A 16,101-nucleotide genomic window follows, 5' to 3' on the forward strand; every position below is an offset into this window, starting at 1 on the left:
CTTCTGACCACAGGGGCCAGACAGAAAGGGTCATGAAAGAAAGGTCAATACCTCATTTTTGAAATGTAAATACCAGTTTGCTAGAGCAGTTTCTCTTGAGCCCATGGACATTCAGCATATTATCTAGCTGACTACTCTGCCATATACAGTAACTCCCTCTCTAGGAAAAAGAAATCAAAGCAGGACCCACACTAGAACTATCTGGCTGCTTTCTGTTCCACTTCTGCCCCTCCCTGAAAGAAAAAGAGAACAAAGAAGGGACCACGATGGCTCCCCTCTCCAGTGTTCAATCTTTGTCCATTCTATTATAATAAGTTTCCAAAAATTTCACTCCTACATCAATTTTTACTTAATAAAGGGCAACTTCTTTTCATAACTCTATCCTATCAAAATAAATTCTTCTATATATTACTCCCCACTATACAGAATATACTTATGTCACTGCTTATCTACAAATAAATAGTCTGTTCATAAACCTGATGACAGTACAATTTTGCCTTGTGATCGTATGGATTTTCATGACTTTGACTTTATTACTGGTATCTGTATTATCCACAAATCTTTGCTTTGTATTTCATCTACTGCAAGCCACTAATTCACAATTATAATGAGGACCAGAAGAAGAAGAGAAGCTGTTTTAGTTATTTTCCACTTGGTGCATTTCACCTCCTTCCCCCACTAAGTTCTGCTTCATTCTCCACCCCTCTCTGTCCTGACCAGTGCCTGGGTAGCTGACCTCTGTGGACTGTACCACCTGAGTTTTCTTACCTTTTGGCTTCCAATGGGGAATCTGCCAGTAGGAGGCACCTGCAGGATATGAGACTGAGAGGAAAAAGAGGCTGCAGTATTATTACCTACCTCATACACCACTCATTCGCTGCCTTGAAGCAGTTCTGGCCATGGTTTAGTTCCTCTGTGGCCACACTTCCAAGAGGCAGACCCTTTTCCATGGCTCTAGCAGCCTCTAGGTTCTACTGACACAGTTCATCCCTTGGCCCCATTAGGCAGAGGGGACAGTAATGACTTCTTGTTACTAGTCTCTGGGTACTTCACCCTCTCTTGCTGGTTTCCTTAATGCTGCCTACACCTCTATTACCAGTCCCTTCATTAACTTCATTCTGTTATTCCTTTTAAGGTATGTCATCTGTTTCCCGCCCAGACCCTGATTAATATAGCATCTGAATACAAATAACTTACTAAAACTCTCCAGTGTCTTGAAAAAGAAAATATGCTTCACATAAAAATGTGAAGCATCAACTTTTCACTTAATTTCAAGAGTTAAAATCAAATTCAGATAGTCTTTATATAGTCATGAAGAGGACCTCAGTTCAAGCAAAGGAAGAAAGAAAAAAATTAGCTAACATCTTTTAGAATTCAAATACCACTACATGCAAATATTTTCAAAATATTCAAGGTACTTATAATGTTCATCAAAGAAATATTAATCCTCTTCTACTATGGAAGAGCAGATAAAGGTCTGAAAATTCCCAGGAAGGTACTCAAGGGAAAGGGGGGGCAGACAGTAGAGGAGTAGGGGACACTATTTCCAGAGCTAGATATCTACCAGACCACTCTGAACAACCACAATATCAGCCTGAGATGTAGGAAGATATATCAGGTCTATACCAACAAATTATCACCAGCTGGTTTCGAGGCATGAAGCAGAAAGTCATGATTCCAATCTTCTACTGGAAGATAAATGGAAGGGAAAGGGAGCCTCTGGATCCTGGGCCATACGCGTGCAAAAGCCTCCTGTGCTGGGGACTGGGCACAGACAGGTAGGTAGGGTAGGTAGCCATGGGGAAAGGACTTTAGGGCAACCCCCAGACTGAAATCTGGAGCTACGGGGCGCATGTGCAAACTGGGAGCAGCAAATTTAGAAGCATAAAGGGCAGAGATGTCCCTGGACCTGGAAGCAAGGGCTGGGAGGGCTGCTATGGGACACACAACCCAGGATGCTGCAGCTTTTAGCAGCACAGATGAAAAACAGAGGCAGTGTGGCCTGGAGGACTCACTGGAGAACAGACTCCAATCTCCCTGTTCTGAGATACTGTCACTTCTGCTCTGACTCCTGGAAGAGATGCAGAAAGCTACCAGATATAGACCCCAGAGAAGAAAAGCCCTCCAAAAATGGTTTTCACTAAGCCCATGCCCCAACAGGGGGGCAGGGCAACTCTGCCTAAACAGGGTTGTCTGAGCAACAGCACAGCAGGGCCCTGCCCCAGAAGACAGGCTGAAAGATCAAGAGGCCAGCAACCCTAAGGTCCCTTATAAAACAGGTACCATCTTGCTTGGGTTGTAGGCAATAATTTGGACTCTGTACATTCCCTCAACTACTCCTCAACAGAATGACTAAGAGGAGGAACCCCCAACACAGGAAAAGTTCAGAGACTGTGACTTCTGCCACAGAACTAACAGATATGGAATAAGCAAGATGTCAGAAACAGACTTCAGGGTAATAGTTATGTAGACAATAGCTATAATGGAGAAAATCGTTAATGGCAACATAGATTCTCTAAGAGCAGAAGTGAGAGCTGATCTGGCAGGACATAAAAATGATATCAATGAGATCCAATCAAATCTAGACACTCTAAGAGCTAGTGGTAAATGAAGCAGAAGAACGAATTAGTGATCTAGAAGACAAACTGAAAGAAAAGAAGGATCAAGAGGAGACCTGAACAAACAGCTTCGAATTCATGAAAACAGAATTAGAGAAATAAATGATGCCATGAAATGTTCCAATGTCAGAATTATTGGGATCCCTGAGTGGGGAGAGAGAGAGAGAGAACTAGAAGATATATCTGAACACATCCTAGCTGAGAGCTTCCCTAATCTGGGGAACAAAACAACCATTCATATCCTAGAGGCAGAGAGAACACCTCCCAAGATCAAGGAGAATAAACCAACATCCTGGCATGTAATATTAAAACTCTTAGAGAAGCAAGCTTCCTGCTAGAGCAGAGAGCTTGGTGTGGTGCTCCATCCCAGGACCCTGCAATCATGACTGGAGCTGAAGGCAGATGCTAATCGACTGAGCCACCCAGGTGCCCCGAGAACCATCTTTCATGCCCAACCGACCACAAAAGAAAGCTGGGGTAGCAATTCTCATGTCAGAAAAATCAGATTTCAAGCTAAAGACTGTAGTCAGAGATACAGAAGGATACTATATCATTCTTAAACGGTCCATCCAACAAGATCTGACAATTGTAAATATCTATGCCCCAGCCAACTACATAAACCAACTACATAAACCAACTGGTTCATGAAAATACAGAGACACATTGATAATAGTATGGTAACTGCAGGAGACCTTAACACTCCACTCTCAGCAATAGACAGATTATCTAAGCAGAAAATCAACAAAAAAATAAGAGCTTTGAATGACACATTGGACCAGGTGGACCTCATAGATATATACAGAACATTCCACCCTAAAGCAACAGAATACTCATTCTTCTTGAGTGCACATGGAATTTTCTCCAGAATAGACCATACACTGGGTCACAAACAGGTCTCAACTGATAAGAAAAGACTGAGATAATTCCCTGAATATTTTCAGACTACAATATTTTGAAATTGGAACTCAATCACAAGAAAAAGTTTCGAAAAAATTCAAACACATGGAAGCTAAAGACCATCTTACTCAAGAATATCTGGGTCAACCAGGAAATCAAAGAAGAACTTAAATAATTCATGGAAACCAATGAAAACAAAAGCACATTGGTTCAAAACCTACGGGATATGGCAAAGGTGGTCCTAAGGGAGAAATACATAGCCATCCAAGCCTCCCTCAAAAAAGAAAAAGAGGGGCACCTGGGTGGCTCAGTGGGTTAAGCCTCTGCCTTCGGCTCAGGTCATGGTCCCAGGGTCCTGGGATCGAGCCCCGCATGGGGCTCTCTGCTCAGTGGGGAACCTGCTTCCCCCTCTCTCTGCCTGCCTCTCCACCTACTTGTGATCTCTGTCTGTTAAATAAATTAAAAAAAAATTAAAAAGAAAAAGAAAAGTCCTGAATACACAAACTATCTTTACACCTTAAAGAACGGGAGAATCAACAACATATTAAGCCTAACTCATGCACAAGAAGGGAAATCATTAAGATTACAGCAGAGATCAATGAATTAGGAAACCAGAAATACAGTAGAACGCATCAATTAAACTAGAAGCTGGTTCTTTGAAAGAATTAATAAAATAGATGAACCACTGGCCAGACTTACCCAAAAGAAAAGTGAAAAAGCCCAAATTAATAAAATTATGAATGAAAGAGGAAAGGTCACAACTAACACCAAGGAAATAGAAACAATTATCAGAAATTATTATTAACACCTATATGCCAATAAGTTAAGCAACCTGGAAGAAATGGATGCATTCCTGGAAACCTATAAATTTCCAAGACTGAATAAGGAAGACCAAAAACCAGTAATCAGATTGAAGCAGTGACCAAACACCTCCCAAAACACGAGTGTCCAGGACCTGATGGACTCCCAGGGGAATTCTACTTAACATTCAAAGAAGAGATAATACCTATTCTCCTGAAGCTGTTTCAAAAAATAGAAACAGAAGGAGAACTTCTGGATTCTTTCTCTGAGGCCAGCATTACCTTGATCCCCAAACCAGGCAAAGACCCCATCAAAAAGGAAATTTTCAGACCAATATCCCTGATGAATATGGATGCCAAAATTCTCAACAAGATCCTAGCTAATAGGATCCAACAGTACATTAAAAGGATTATCCACGGGACGCCTGGGTGGCTCAGTTGGTTAAGCAGCTGCCTTCGGCTCAGGTCATGATCCCAGTGTCCTGGGATCGAGTCCCACATCGGGCTCCTTGCTCAGCGGGGAGCCCGCTTCTCCCTCTGCCTCTGCCTGCCATTCTGTCTGCCTATGCTCGCTCTCTTTCCCTCTCTCTCTCTGACAAATAAATAAAATATTAAAAAAAAAAAAAGGATTATCCACCACGACCAGGTGGGATTTATCCCTGGGATGCAAAGATGGTTCTACTTTTACAAATCAATCAGTGTGATAGAACAAATTAATAAGAGAAGAGAGAAGAACCACATGGTCCTCTCAATTGATGCAGAAAAAGCATTTGAGAAAATACAGCATCCTTTCCTGAACTCTTCAGAGTATAGGGATAGAGAGAACATTCCTCAATTTCATAAAATCTATCTATGAAAAACCCACAGCGAATATTACTCTCAATGGGGAAAAGCTGAGAGCCTTTCCCTTAAGATCAGGAACATGACAAGGATGCCCGCTCTCGCCATTATAGTTCAACATAGTACCAGAAGTCTTAGCAACAGCAATCAGACAACAAAAAGAAATAAGAGGTATTCAAATTGCAAAGAGGAAGTCAAACTCTCTCTCTTCACAAATGATATGATAATTTATGTGGAAAACCCAAAAGATTCCACTCCCAAATTATTAGAAGTCATAGAGCAATTCAGTAATGTGGCAGTATACAAAATCAATGCACAGAAATCAGCTGCTTTCTTATATATTAACAATGAAACTGTAGAAAGAGAAATTAAAGAATCAATTTTGTTTGCAATAGCACCAAAAGCCAGAAGATACCTTGGAATAAACCTAACCAAAGAAGTATACAATCTATACTCTAGGAACTATAGAACACTTGTGAAATAAATTGAAGATGACACAAAAAGATGGAAAAAACATTCCATGCTCATGGATTAGAAGAATAAACATTGTTAAAATGTCTATGCTGCCCAGAGCAATCTACGCCATTCTGATCAATACCATTGGGATTTTTCAAAGTGCTGGAACAAAAAATTCTAAAATTTGTATGGAACCAGAAAAGACCCCAAATTATCAAAGAAATGTTGAAAAAGAAAAACAAAGCTGGGGGCATCACGTTGCCTGACTTCAAGCTATTCTACAAAGCCATGATCACCAAGACAGCATGGTACTGGCACAAAAACAGACACATGGAACAATGGAACAGAATAGAGAGCCCAGATATGAACCCTCAAGTCTATGGTTAAATAATCTTTGGCAAAGCAGGAAAAAATATCCAATGGAAAAGTCTCTTCAATAAATGGTGCTGGGAAAATTGGACAGCTATATACAGAAGAATGAAACTAGACCATTCTCTTACACCATACACAAAGATAAACTCAAAATGGATGAAAGACCTCAACGTGAGACAGGAGTCCATCAAAATCCTAGAGAAGAAGAGAAGTAGTAACCTCTTTGACATCAGCACAGCAACTTCTTTCAAGACATATCTCCAAAGGCAAGGGAAACAAAAGTGAAAATGAATTTTTGGGACTTCATCAAGATAAAAAGCTTCTGCACAGCAAAGGAAACAATCAACAAAACAAAGCGACAACTCACAGAATGGGAGAAGATATTTGCAAATGACACCACAGATAAAGGGCTGGTATTCAAGATACATACAAATGGCTAACAGACACATGGAAAATGTTCATCATCACTAGCTACGAGGGAAATTCATATCAAAACCACACTGAGATACCACCTTACACTAGTCAGAATGGCAAAAATTAACAAGCCAAGAAACAACAAATTTTGTAGAGGCTGTGGAGAAAGGGGAACCCTCTTACACTGCTGGTGGAAATGCAAGCTGGTTACAGCCACTTTGGAAAACAGTGTGGAGGTTCCTCAAAAAATTAAAAATAGAGCTACACTATGAACTGGCAATTGCACTACTGGGTATTTATCCCAAAGATACAGATGTCGTAAAAAGAAGGGCCATATGCACCCCAACATTCATAGCAGAATGGCCACATTAGCCAAACTGTTGAAAGAGCACACGTGCCCTTCAACAGATGAGTGGATAAAGAAAATGTGTATTAAAAAAAAAAAAAGAATAAGAAGAAGATGTGTATATTCAATGGAATATTACTCAGCCATCAGAAAGGACGAATACCTAGCTTTTGCATCACCATGGATGGGACTAGAGGAGATTATGCTAAGTGAAATAAGCCAAGCAGAGAAAGTCAATTATCATACGGTTTCACTTATTTGTGGAACGTAAGGAATAGCATGGAGGACATTAGGAGAAGGAAGGGAAAAGTGAAGGAGGGGAAATCAGAGAGGGAGACGAACAATGACAGACTATGGACTTCAAGAAACAAACAGGGTTTGGAGGGTAGGGTGGATGGGTTAGCCTGGTGATGGGTATTAAGGAGGCTGTACTGCATGGAGCACTGGGTGTTACACACAAACAATGAATCATGGAACACTACATCAAAAACTAATGATGTACTGTATGAAGACTAACATAATTTAAAAAATTAAAAAAAAAAAAAAGAAAATTCCCAGGAGCTCATCACTATGTGTTAAAAAACCGAGAAGTCAACCCTGAAATTACCCCACTCAGTATATGGCAACAAGTAGTTTAAATGCTTAACAAACAACAAGCAAAAACCCAGCAAACTTAATCACTTGGGAAAAAAGCGGGGAGGGAGGAGAGTAAGAAAAATAAAACCAGCACTAACAACTCTGCCTTTGTGCCTTGGCGAGTTCAACAAGAACAAATCCAAAGACTATAACTGGTTATCTCCCATCCTTTATTCTGTCTCTTTTCCCTCTGGTAAGCACTATAACTTCTAGGTATTTGTAGCATTAATGATTCAATAGCCCATGTATGCTCAAATTTAAATCATTAGCCACGAATACTGCTATCAACATATTTATTACTGTTGTTGGTACACAACACTTTAAACACAAGGGTTTTTTTTTTTTTAAGTTTCTTCTTATAATGAGCTTGTTATCCATTCCATGGAACAAAAAAAATGGAATGCATACAAAGAGTTGCTAATTAGCATTCAGTAAAAGGATCTTCTTTCTTATACAGGTCTGCCTCCATAAATTTTCCAAAAGGATGTCCCTTTACAAATATAAAACATTTCATTTCATTCTCAACATGGCATGGAGACATGCAAAGTTGATATAAAGGCTCTTTCTAAATGACAACATCTCACCACCATCCCCACCAAGAAACTCAAAGTAGTTTCTAAAAAAATGTAATACATTTAGGTGGAGCTTTTACATGATCTTATTTGACCCTTATAAGTCTGTGGGGTAGGCAGCTATTCCAACGGTAAGGATAAAAAGTCAGAGAGGCAGTTAGCACCTTGCTAAGCATCCCTGCAACGCTAATGATTCTCCCTGTTAATTTGGTACAGAGCCTGTATGTAACCAAAGAGCAAGTGTCTGCATGCACATTATTTCCCAGACACCAAAACAAAGTTAATACTAAAAGGTACCATCAAGCCACAAGGACATTATATGAAGAATAGGAAAAAGGACTGCATAAATGAATCCCTAAAAAGAAAATATTTTTCTCTCAAAGGGAGAGTGAAATAAAACGCATGTTTTTAATGAATCCTTTTTTAAATTTATACAGAAAAAACACCTGCATAAAACCAGTTGGGGTGGAGGAAATCACAGAACTGAGCTAGCAGGATGGTAAGAAAGATAAGGAGGCACAAATCTGTTTATATAAACAGTGATAACTAGTCAACTATCTTTGTTATTTATTCAATCAATATTAATTGCATAAGCCACTGTCCAAAGTACTCTAAGAAATACTATGGTGAATAGGAAAAAGTTCTGCATTGAAGTAGCTTACCTCCCAGTTGAGCAGATAATACAGACATATAGATAAAATACTCATTCACTGATTCAACATTTACTGAGTGGTTACAGGAAGGCATGTAGTTTGGCACTGTGTGAAATACAAGGATGAATTAAACAAATCCTTAGCCCTCCAGGGAGTAACATTCTGAAAAAAACACAGTTTTGCAGGCTATAAATGGAGAACATTAGAAGTGCTATAAGAGTGGTCTAAATGAAATGTTATGTGAATTCCAAAGAGGGAGAAATTATTCCCCAGTAGGGATTTGAGGAAGATAACAGGAAGTAGAAATCTGAAATAAAGGGCATGTAGGATTTGGGTACCCACTGATTAGAGGGTCAGATATATATAAAGACAGAAACTTTGGGAAGTAAACGCAGGATGGAGGTGGCAGTGAGTACTTAAGGGTTTGGGGAGGGGACTCCCAGGTTATGTGAAGGAGTTTAGGAGGATGGAACGGGAAGTTAGATCACAGAGGGTGCTCAAATGGGAGTCTATATGAGACATAAGAAAAGGTAGAATACAGAGTATCTTAAAAGAGTTCTAAAGTCAATGATAAGAGGAAAGGAAAGTTAGGTTCATAATTAGAGAAGAGATAATTCATTCAGGCTTAGAAAGACGATATGAATCTGATAGGCTGTTTCAGATGATACAAGTTGATGAAACCCATGATTCAAACCAGTTCAGCAGCTCCTTGGTTGGTACCCTTCCTGGGAGACAGCTTGATTTTTATTTCCTCAGATATATTAACTATGAAATGACACTGGCCTGAATAAAACCAAACCTCAGGAACTAAGCCTTTAACACACACACACACACACACACACACACACACACATGCATACACACACACACACAATCACATGTATCTCCCCCCGCCGCCAACCCCACACACATCATTTGGTAGGATACTTTTATTGTTAGATTTTTGTTCGTAAGTATAAAATTAACATGTTCAGTATAAAAAATCCAGTCTTTTCATAGCTGTTAATTTTAATATTGACATAATGACCCAGAGTATGAACGTACTAACAGTGATAGCTGCAATCCTATACTGAGAGCCAGTGCAGCTGAAAAGTAGCCAACTGTCTAAGACCAGTATGATCAGCCCAAAGATGATACTGGTCTTTTCAAGAATCATTTGGGGCTCTGCTCCTAAAGGTCAAAGGAGACTGCTTCTAAATGATCTCCAGACCTTCCCTGGAATATATGAGTTAAAGAAGCCCAAAGTAATCTCTCAGGAATCAAAACAGAAGCAAAACTGAATATACTAAACACTAACACAGACTGCTGGTTGGATACTTAACATACAGGGGTGCACAGGTTTAGGCATATTCATGAACAAATTTGTTTTTATCAGAGATCACCTACATTAGAATAATTTCAACCTAATGGGTTTGAATGGAATAGAACTAAACTCAGAAAATGAGTGAGTCAAATGTTGTCGGGCTTTGTATTAGAAGAGCTTTATGTAGAGGTTGAGAGCATGATATTTAAACTAAATCAGAATTGATATGAACCTTAGCTATGGACTATGGTAACTGTGTGACCTTGGGAAAGTGGCTTAAATCTTCAAAGATTTAAGAAAATAAGGATAATACCCGTGATAATTAAATATAAAAATTAATATATGAGAGACTGTCCTTAAATGGAAGTTTATTGATAATGGGCAATTATCATGGTACCAATTTATACAGAAATCTGTCCTTAAAGAATTAGTGCTTTATATTTACTTTTTTTTTTTTTTAGATTTTATTTATTTATTTATTTGAGAGAGAGAAAGAGCACAAGCAGGGGAAGAAGAAGAGGGGGAGGAGGGAAGCAGACTCCCCGCTGAGCAGGGAGAGTCTGATGCGTGACTTGATCCCAGGACCCTGGGATCATGGCCTGAGCTGAGGGCTGACGCTTAACCATCTGAGCCACCCAGGCACCCTATATTTACTTTTTAAAATTAAAAATAAAAACATACTCATTAAAGAAAATTTAGAAAATACTGATAAATAATAATTTTACTTCCATACTCCAGAAATCACTAAGTTTATGAATTTTCGAAAGCATCTTTAGGACCTGGATCTATTTTTTTTTTAATGGATCAGACTTTTTTTTTAATGGGAAGTAAAACATGTGTTTCTATCAAAGAATTATAAACACCTTCAGTTTCATTTTCTGATTTCTATCCCTTGGGGTGAGAAAAAGCAAAGCAAACAAGGTATGGTGCTATCTTGAATGCTCTACAATGTATCATATTTATTCTTTTTTTTCAGAGACCAAGAGAGAACACGCAGGGATGGGGCAGAGGGAGAGAGGAGAGAGAATCTTCAGTAGCCTCCATGAGTTCATGACCTGAGCTGAAATCAAGAGGCAGATGCTTAACAAACTGAACCACCCAGGCACCCCTCATATTTATTCTTTAAAGCTCATCTCCATCAGGTGTTTTACAATCCTCTCATATCCATCTCTTTGTCCTTTGAGAGACCTGGTATCATGGGGTTTAGATTTCTCATTTAGCACTTTTCACACTGAATGGTAGTTCTTTTCTTAGCAGCCATTTGTTCCCCCTGCCCTTCCCCTTGTTCTACAGTCTATAGCAGGGTTTCTAACCTAAGAACTGTGAACCTCCTGAAAAAACACATTAAAACAGTGTTTCTGTAGATACAAATACATCTTCCTGGAGAGAACCCATGTATTAATCAACCTCAAAAAAGTTCTGAGTATCAAAAAAGGTATGGAACTCTGATCTAGGGAAAATATTTGTGGTTTAATTACCCTTGGATCTTCTACAGTGCTTAGCATCTATCTTTATATGGATAAATATTTGTTGATTTAAAATTTTATTAATAAAGCATAAAGTCAATACTGGATATATAAAATTTATCTATCTAAAATATATTTTCCTCATTCATCATTTCCTCATCTTTTTTTTTTTTTTAAAGATGTTTTTTATTTATTTATTTGACAGAGAGAGATCACAAGCAGGCAGAGAGGCAGGCAGAGAAAGAAGAAGAAGCAGGCTCCCTGCTGAGCACAGAGCCTGATGCGGGGGCTTGATCCCAGAACCCTGAGACAATGACCTGAGCCGAAGGTAGAGGCTTTAACCCACTGAGCCACCCAGGTGCCCCATCATTTCCTCATCTTAACATAAAAAATATTGTTTCTGAAAGAATAGTGGTTATCAGGGTTTAGTGAGAAGAGGAAATGAAGAGTTATTGTTTAACAAATATAGAATTTCAGTTTGGGAAGATGAGAAAGTTCTGGAGATGGATGGTGGTGATGGCTGCACAACAATACAAATGTACTCAATACTACTGAACTGCTAAGTTTTACCACCACTACAACAACAAAAAAAACCTGCTTTTTATTATCAGATGATATTAATGACCTATTTGTTACAGGGCAGACTCTTCATCAACAGAAAGGAATATAGAAATATTACTGGTTAAATTTTAGCATATAAGAAACAAATCTTAACCTCAATCCACACACTGTTGATTTTAGAGTATAAGCACAAATAAAAACAGGGTGACATAATCTTAAATCCTGTCCAAATACAGGGGCTGTTATTTGAGTAAACAAAGGTAAATTGCTTGGGGCTATCAGTTTATCTGTGTGAAGTAAATTAAATTTTTTCAATGTACCAAGTCACTATTTAGGGAACAGACAATAATTTAGCCCAATTATATCAATGTATTATCCACATAATATTGTAAGCATTCTGGAAGTCTGCAACAGGCATTTCAAGGTGTCTGGAGCACATTTTATTCAATAAACATTTAGTGAATATTCTTAGGATTCAAAAATATACAAGTCCCAAAATACTGGAAAAAAAAAAAAAGATTATCTAGTACCCTGATTACAAAAAAGATGTATTCAACTACTTTTGTGTTATTTCAATTTACTCTCATTTCATTACTTTCTAGCTTGCTTCACCAAAGAAAAAGTCTCAGACTCAGGTAAGGTAATAAATGTATTTAAATATCAAAAATATTCATGTTACTGCCCTTTGAGGCAGCGGTCAAAAAAAATTCATTTTGATGATGCTGTATCGATATTTCCAATCAATGTGTATAACTTATCAAAAATCTAGATTCTAAACCTTTTGATGATTGTCAGTAGTATTTCTTGGTTATTTATTACTAATAGATATTTGATTTGTAATGACATTTTAAAATTCCATTATTTTCCCAAAGTCCTTATATATAAGGGAGATTTATAATTATTTCTCCACTGGAATTTAGGAAAATCCTTGGAAACAGATTCAACATAAAAGTTAACCATTGAATTAAATTTTCTATCACGGAAAAGATATCTACTACCATAATGAAAAATTGGGTAGTTGATGTAAAGCTAATATGTCTATTGCTCTCTTAAGGTTAACATTAAATAATTAGCTGAATATAAAATTTTCCCATGCTTGTATTTACCAAAAAACCAAATTTCCCTAATATTTACTTATATTCAGTATTTACTCAATATTTACTGAGTGCCTGCCATGGAGCAGGCACTATGCTGTCACTGCAGGACAGCTGTGAGACAGTCATGTTCTACCCAAGCAATATTTAAGTGTTATTGTTTTTCTAGAACACAGATTTATATCACCACCTTTTCAACATGTCTTTATGTTTTTGTAAACACACTCATTCTGGTAAAATTTTGAAAAATTTAATTTATGAATCTGATCTCTAAATAAAAATTTATGAATAACTATTTTTGAAGACATAAAAATGTTTTTCTGTCATAAAGTTTGTTTTTCTATATAGCAATAGCAAAACAATAAAGACAGCAACAAATTACTTTAAGGTTTAAGATTACCTGAAATGGGAATATTCTGTGTGACTGATAACTGCACATCTCCAGTTCCTGGTGGCATGTCAACAACTAAATAGTTGAGTTGGCCCCAATCTACCTAAAAACCAAGATGAAACAAATAATATCACTGTATAACAATTACAGTGAATAGTGATATTAACAAAAATAAATGTATTAATAACAAAATCTATAATAATAGTTTTCACTTAAACCATTACTATCAGGATGGAACTAGAGCGTATCATGCTTAGTGAAATAAGTCAAGCGGAGAAAGACAACTAGCATATGATCTCCCTGATATGAGGAAGTAGTGATGCAACATGGGGGCTTAAGTGGGTAGGAGAAGAATCCATGAAACAAGATGGGATAGGGAGGGAGACAAACCATAAGTGACTCTTAATCTCACGAAACAAACTGTGGGTTGCTGGGGGGAGGGGGGTTGGAAGAAGGGGGGTAGGGATATGGACATTGGGGAGGGTATGTGCTTTTGGGTAAATTGGAAGGGGTGGTGAACCATGAGAGACTATGGACTCTGAAAAACAATCTGAGGGGAGTGAAGTGGTGGAGGGGTGGGAGGTTGGGGTACCAGGTGGTGGGTATTATAGAGGGCACGGCTTGCATGGAGCACTGGGTGTGGTGAAAAAATAATGAATACTGTTTTTCTGAAAATAAATAAATTGGAAAAAAAAAATAAGTGTTAGAAAAAAAAAAAAAAACATTACTATCAGGGACTACATTGAAGGTTAAAGATAAATGAATAAATAAGAGACACTTCCTGGCTCCAGAAGACCTTCTCTGAATGAAAAGGCTAAATTTCCCAATGACCACTCCTCTCTTACCCTACCCTCAACACACACACACACACACACACACACACACCCCACACACACACTAAAGGTAAACCCATTCCACAGTGGGCTTCTATTCAGGACCATTACTTTATTTTCATTGGGAATTGCCTAGGAAGGCCTTAGCTTTGGGTCCTTGGATTTTGTGGTACAACATTTCCTATGGAAGATCCTAATATAACTGTTTATAAACTTTTTCCTTCATAAAACACACTAATAATGATAACCAAAACTTAGGAAAAATTTAGAAATATAACTAGACTTCCAATACTATTAACATTTTGATTATTTCCTTCCAGGCATCTTTCTAGGTATCTTTACCTAGAAAATTCAGCTATATTACCAAGTTCTTAAGGCTCAGCCTCAGATTAGATAGGTCTTAAGGGTTCCTCAAACTCTTTTCTCCTTAGATGGCTACTCCCTCTGAGTAAACAGTCTCAGTGAATAGCCCTATGTTCTTCTCATTTGCCAAAGGTGGAAGCTTGGAATCATATTTAACTCTTCCCTTTCTCTCACTAGCCCCAGTCACTTATTCTACCTTCTGAAAATCTCTCAAATGTATCTACTTACCTCTTTCCCCATTGCCAAGAACCCAATAGAGAACACAACCATGTATCACCAAAGCTTCCCAACCAGACTCTCCACTTTGACACTGTCCACCCAGCCTGTTCCTAACACTGCTGAATAATGGTCCATCTAAAATGCAAGTCTTATACTGCCACTTTTTTGTTTAAAATTCTTCTACTGCCTTCAGGATAAAATCTGAGCTGAAGCTCCAGAACACTCTGCCTGGTCTTCTTCACCTGCTAATTGATCTTCTCTCTTCAGATCACAGCTTGAAAGTCACTTCCCTTAACTTCCATTAGATTAGATACAGTATTCCTACTAGGTACTTCTCCTTATCATTCATTCATTCAATCATTCACCCATAGAATGTTTCAGTACCTACTACATATTAGGCATTGAGTTAGGTACTAATAACTAAATGGTTCCATGGTCTCTAACTGCACAGAATTTATCATATAGAAGGAGACAGATATCAAGCATATAATGAAATAACCTCTGCAAAGGAAAGAGGTTAGTAAATGTAAGCAAATGAAAGAAGATCAACATAGCCAGAGAGCAATGGTTCATTCATCTACTAATACATATATTCAACACATATTTATTGAGAATTAATTAGGTACCAGGCACTGTTCCAGGTGATGGGGATGGAGCAGCAGACAAAAACAAAGTCCCAGCCTTCCCATTGCCACTGTGGAATGAGTGAGGGAGTCAGGCAGACAAACAGAAAGACAAATCAGAAGGTACAAAGTGCTATGAAGAAAATAAATTCCTTTACTATAAAAAATTGCTTCATTCTTAATTCAAATATATAGATTAAATAGAAAGAGATAAGTTAAAAACGTCTTTAATATCTGAATTTCTGAGAGCAAGTAGTAAGAATTCAGAAATCAAAGGATTTATCAAAGAACTGCTCTTTAAAAAAAAAAGATTTTCTTTATTTATTTGAGAGAGAAAAAGCATGCAAGAGCACTAGCGGGGGGTGGGGTAGAGGGACAAGCAGACTCCCCACTGAGCAGGGAACCCATGACATGGGGCTCCATCCCAGGACCCTGAGATCATGACCTGAGCCAAAAGCAGATGCTTAACCAACTAAACCACCCAGGTACCCCAAGAATTTTCTTTTAATCTCTTTGATTCCCAAAGTCAAATGGTAAAGATACACTTACACAGTAGGGAAAAATAATAGAATGGTGGTCTAAGGTACTACTTTAAAGTGAATGAAGTCAGAAAATAACTAAAGCAGTTGACTAAAAGAAACAAA

The 16,101-nt window shown here is 38.1% G+C and overlaps 1 protein-coding gene across 3 annotated transcripts in view; it reads right to left on the reverse strand.

Annotated features, from left to right (window-relative positions):
* NUBPL (nucleotide binding protein like) overlaps positions 1-16,101 on the reverse strand; it is a 214,434-nt gene that overhangs the window by 39,872 nt on the left and 158,461 nt on the right. For 2 of the 3 annotated variants that reach the window (XM_044229761.1, XM_044229762.1), the window contains one exon: positions 13,429-13,522. In XM_044229761.1, coding sequence (XP_044085696.1) covers positions 13,429-13,522 — 94 coding nt within the window. Of the gene's footprint in view, positions 1-13,428; positions 13,523-15,460; positions 15,546-16,101 lie in introns of those variants that run through there. The other variant, XM_044229763.1, reaches the window with a different exon arrangement.

This window comes from Neovison vison, chromosome 13 (assembly GCF_020171115.1).
Source record: "Neovison vison isolate M4711 chromosome 13, ASM_NN_V1, whole genome shotgun sequence".
Taxonomy (NCBI): Eukaryota; Metazoa; Chordata; class Mammalia; order Carnivora; family Mustelidae; genus Neogale; species Neogale vison.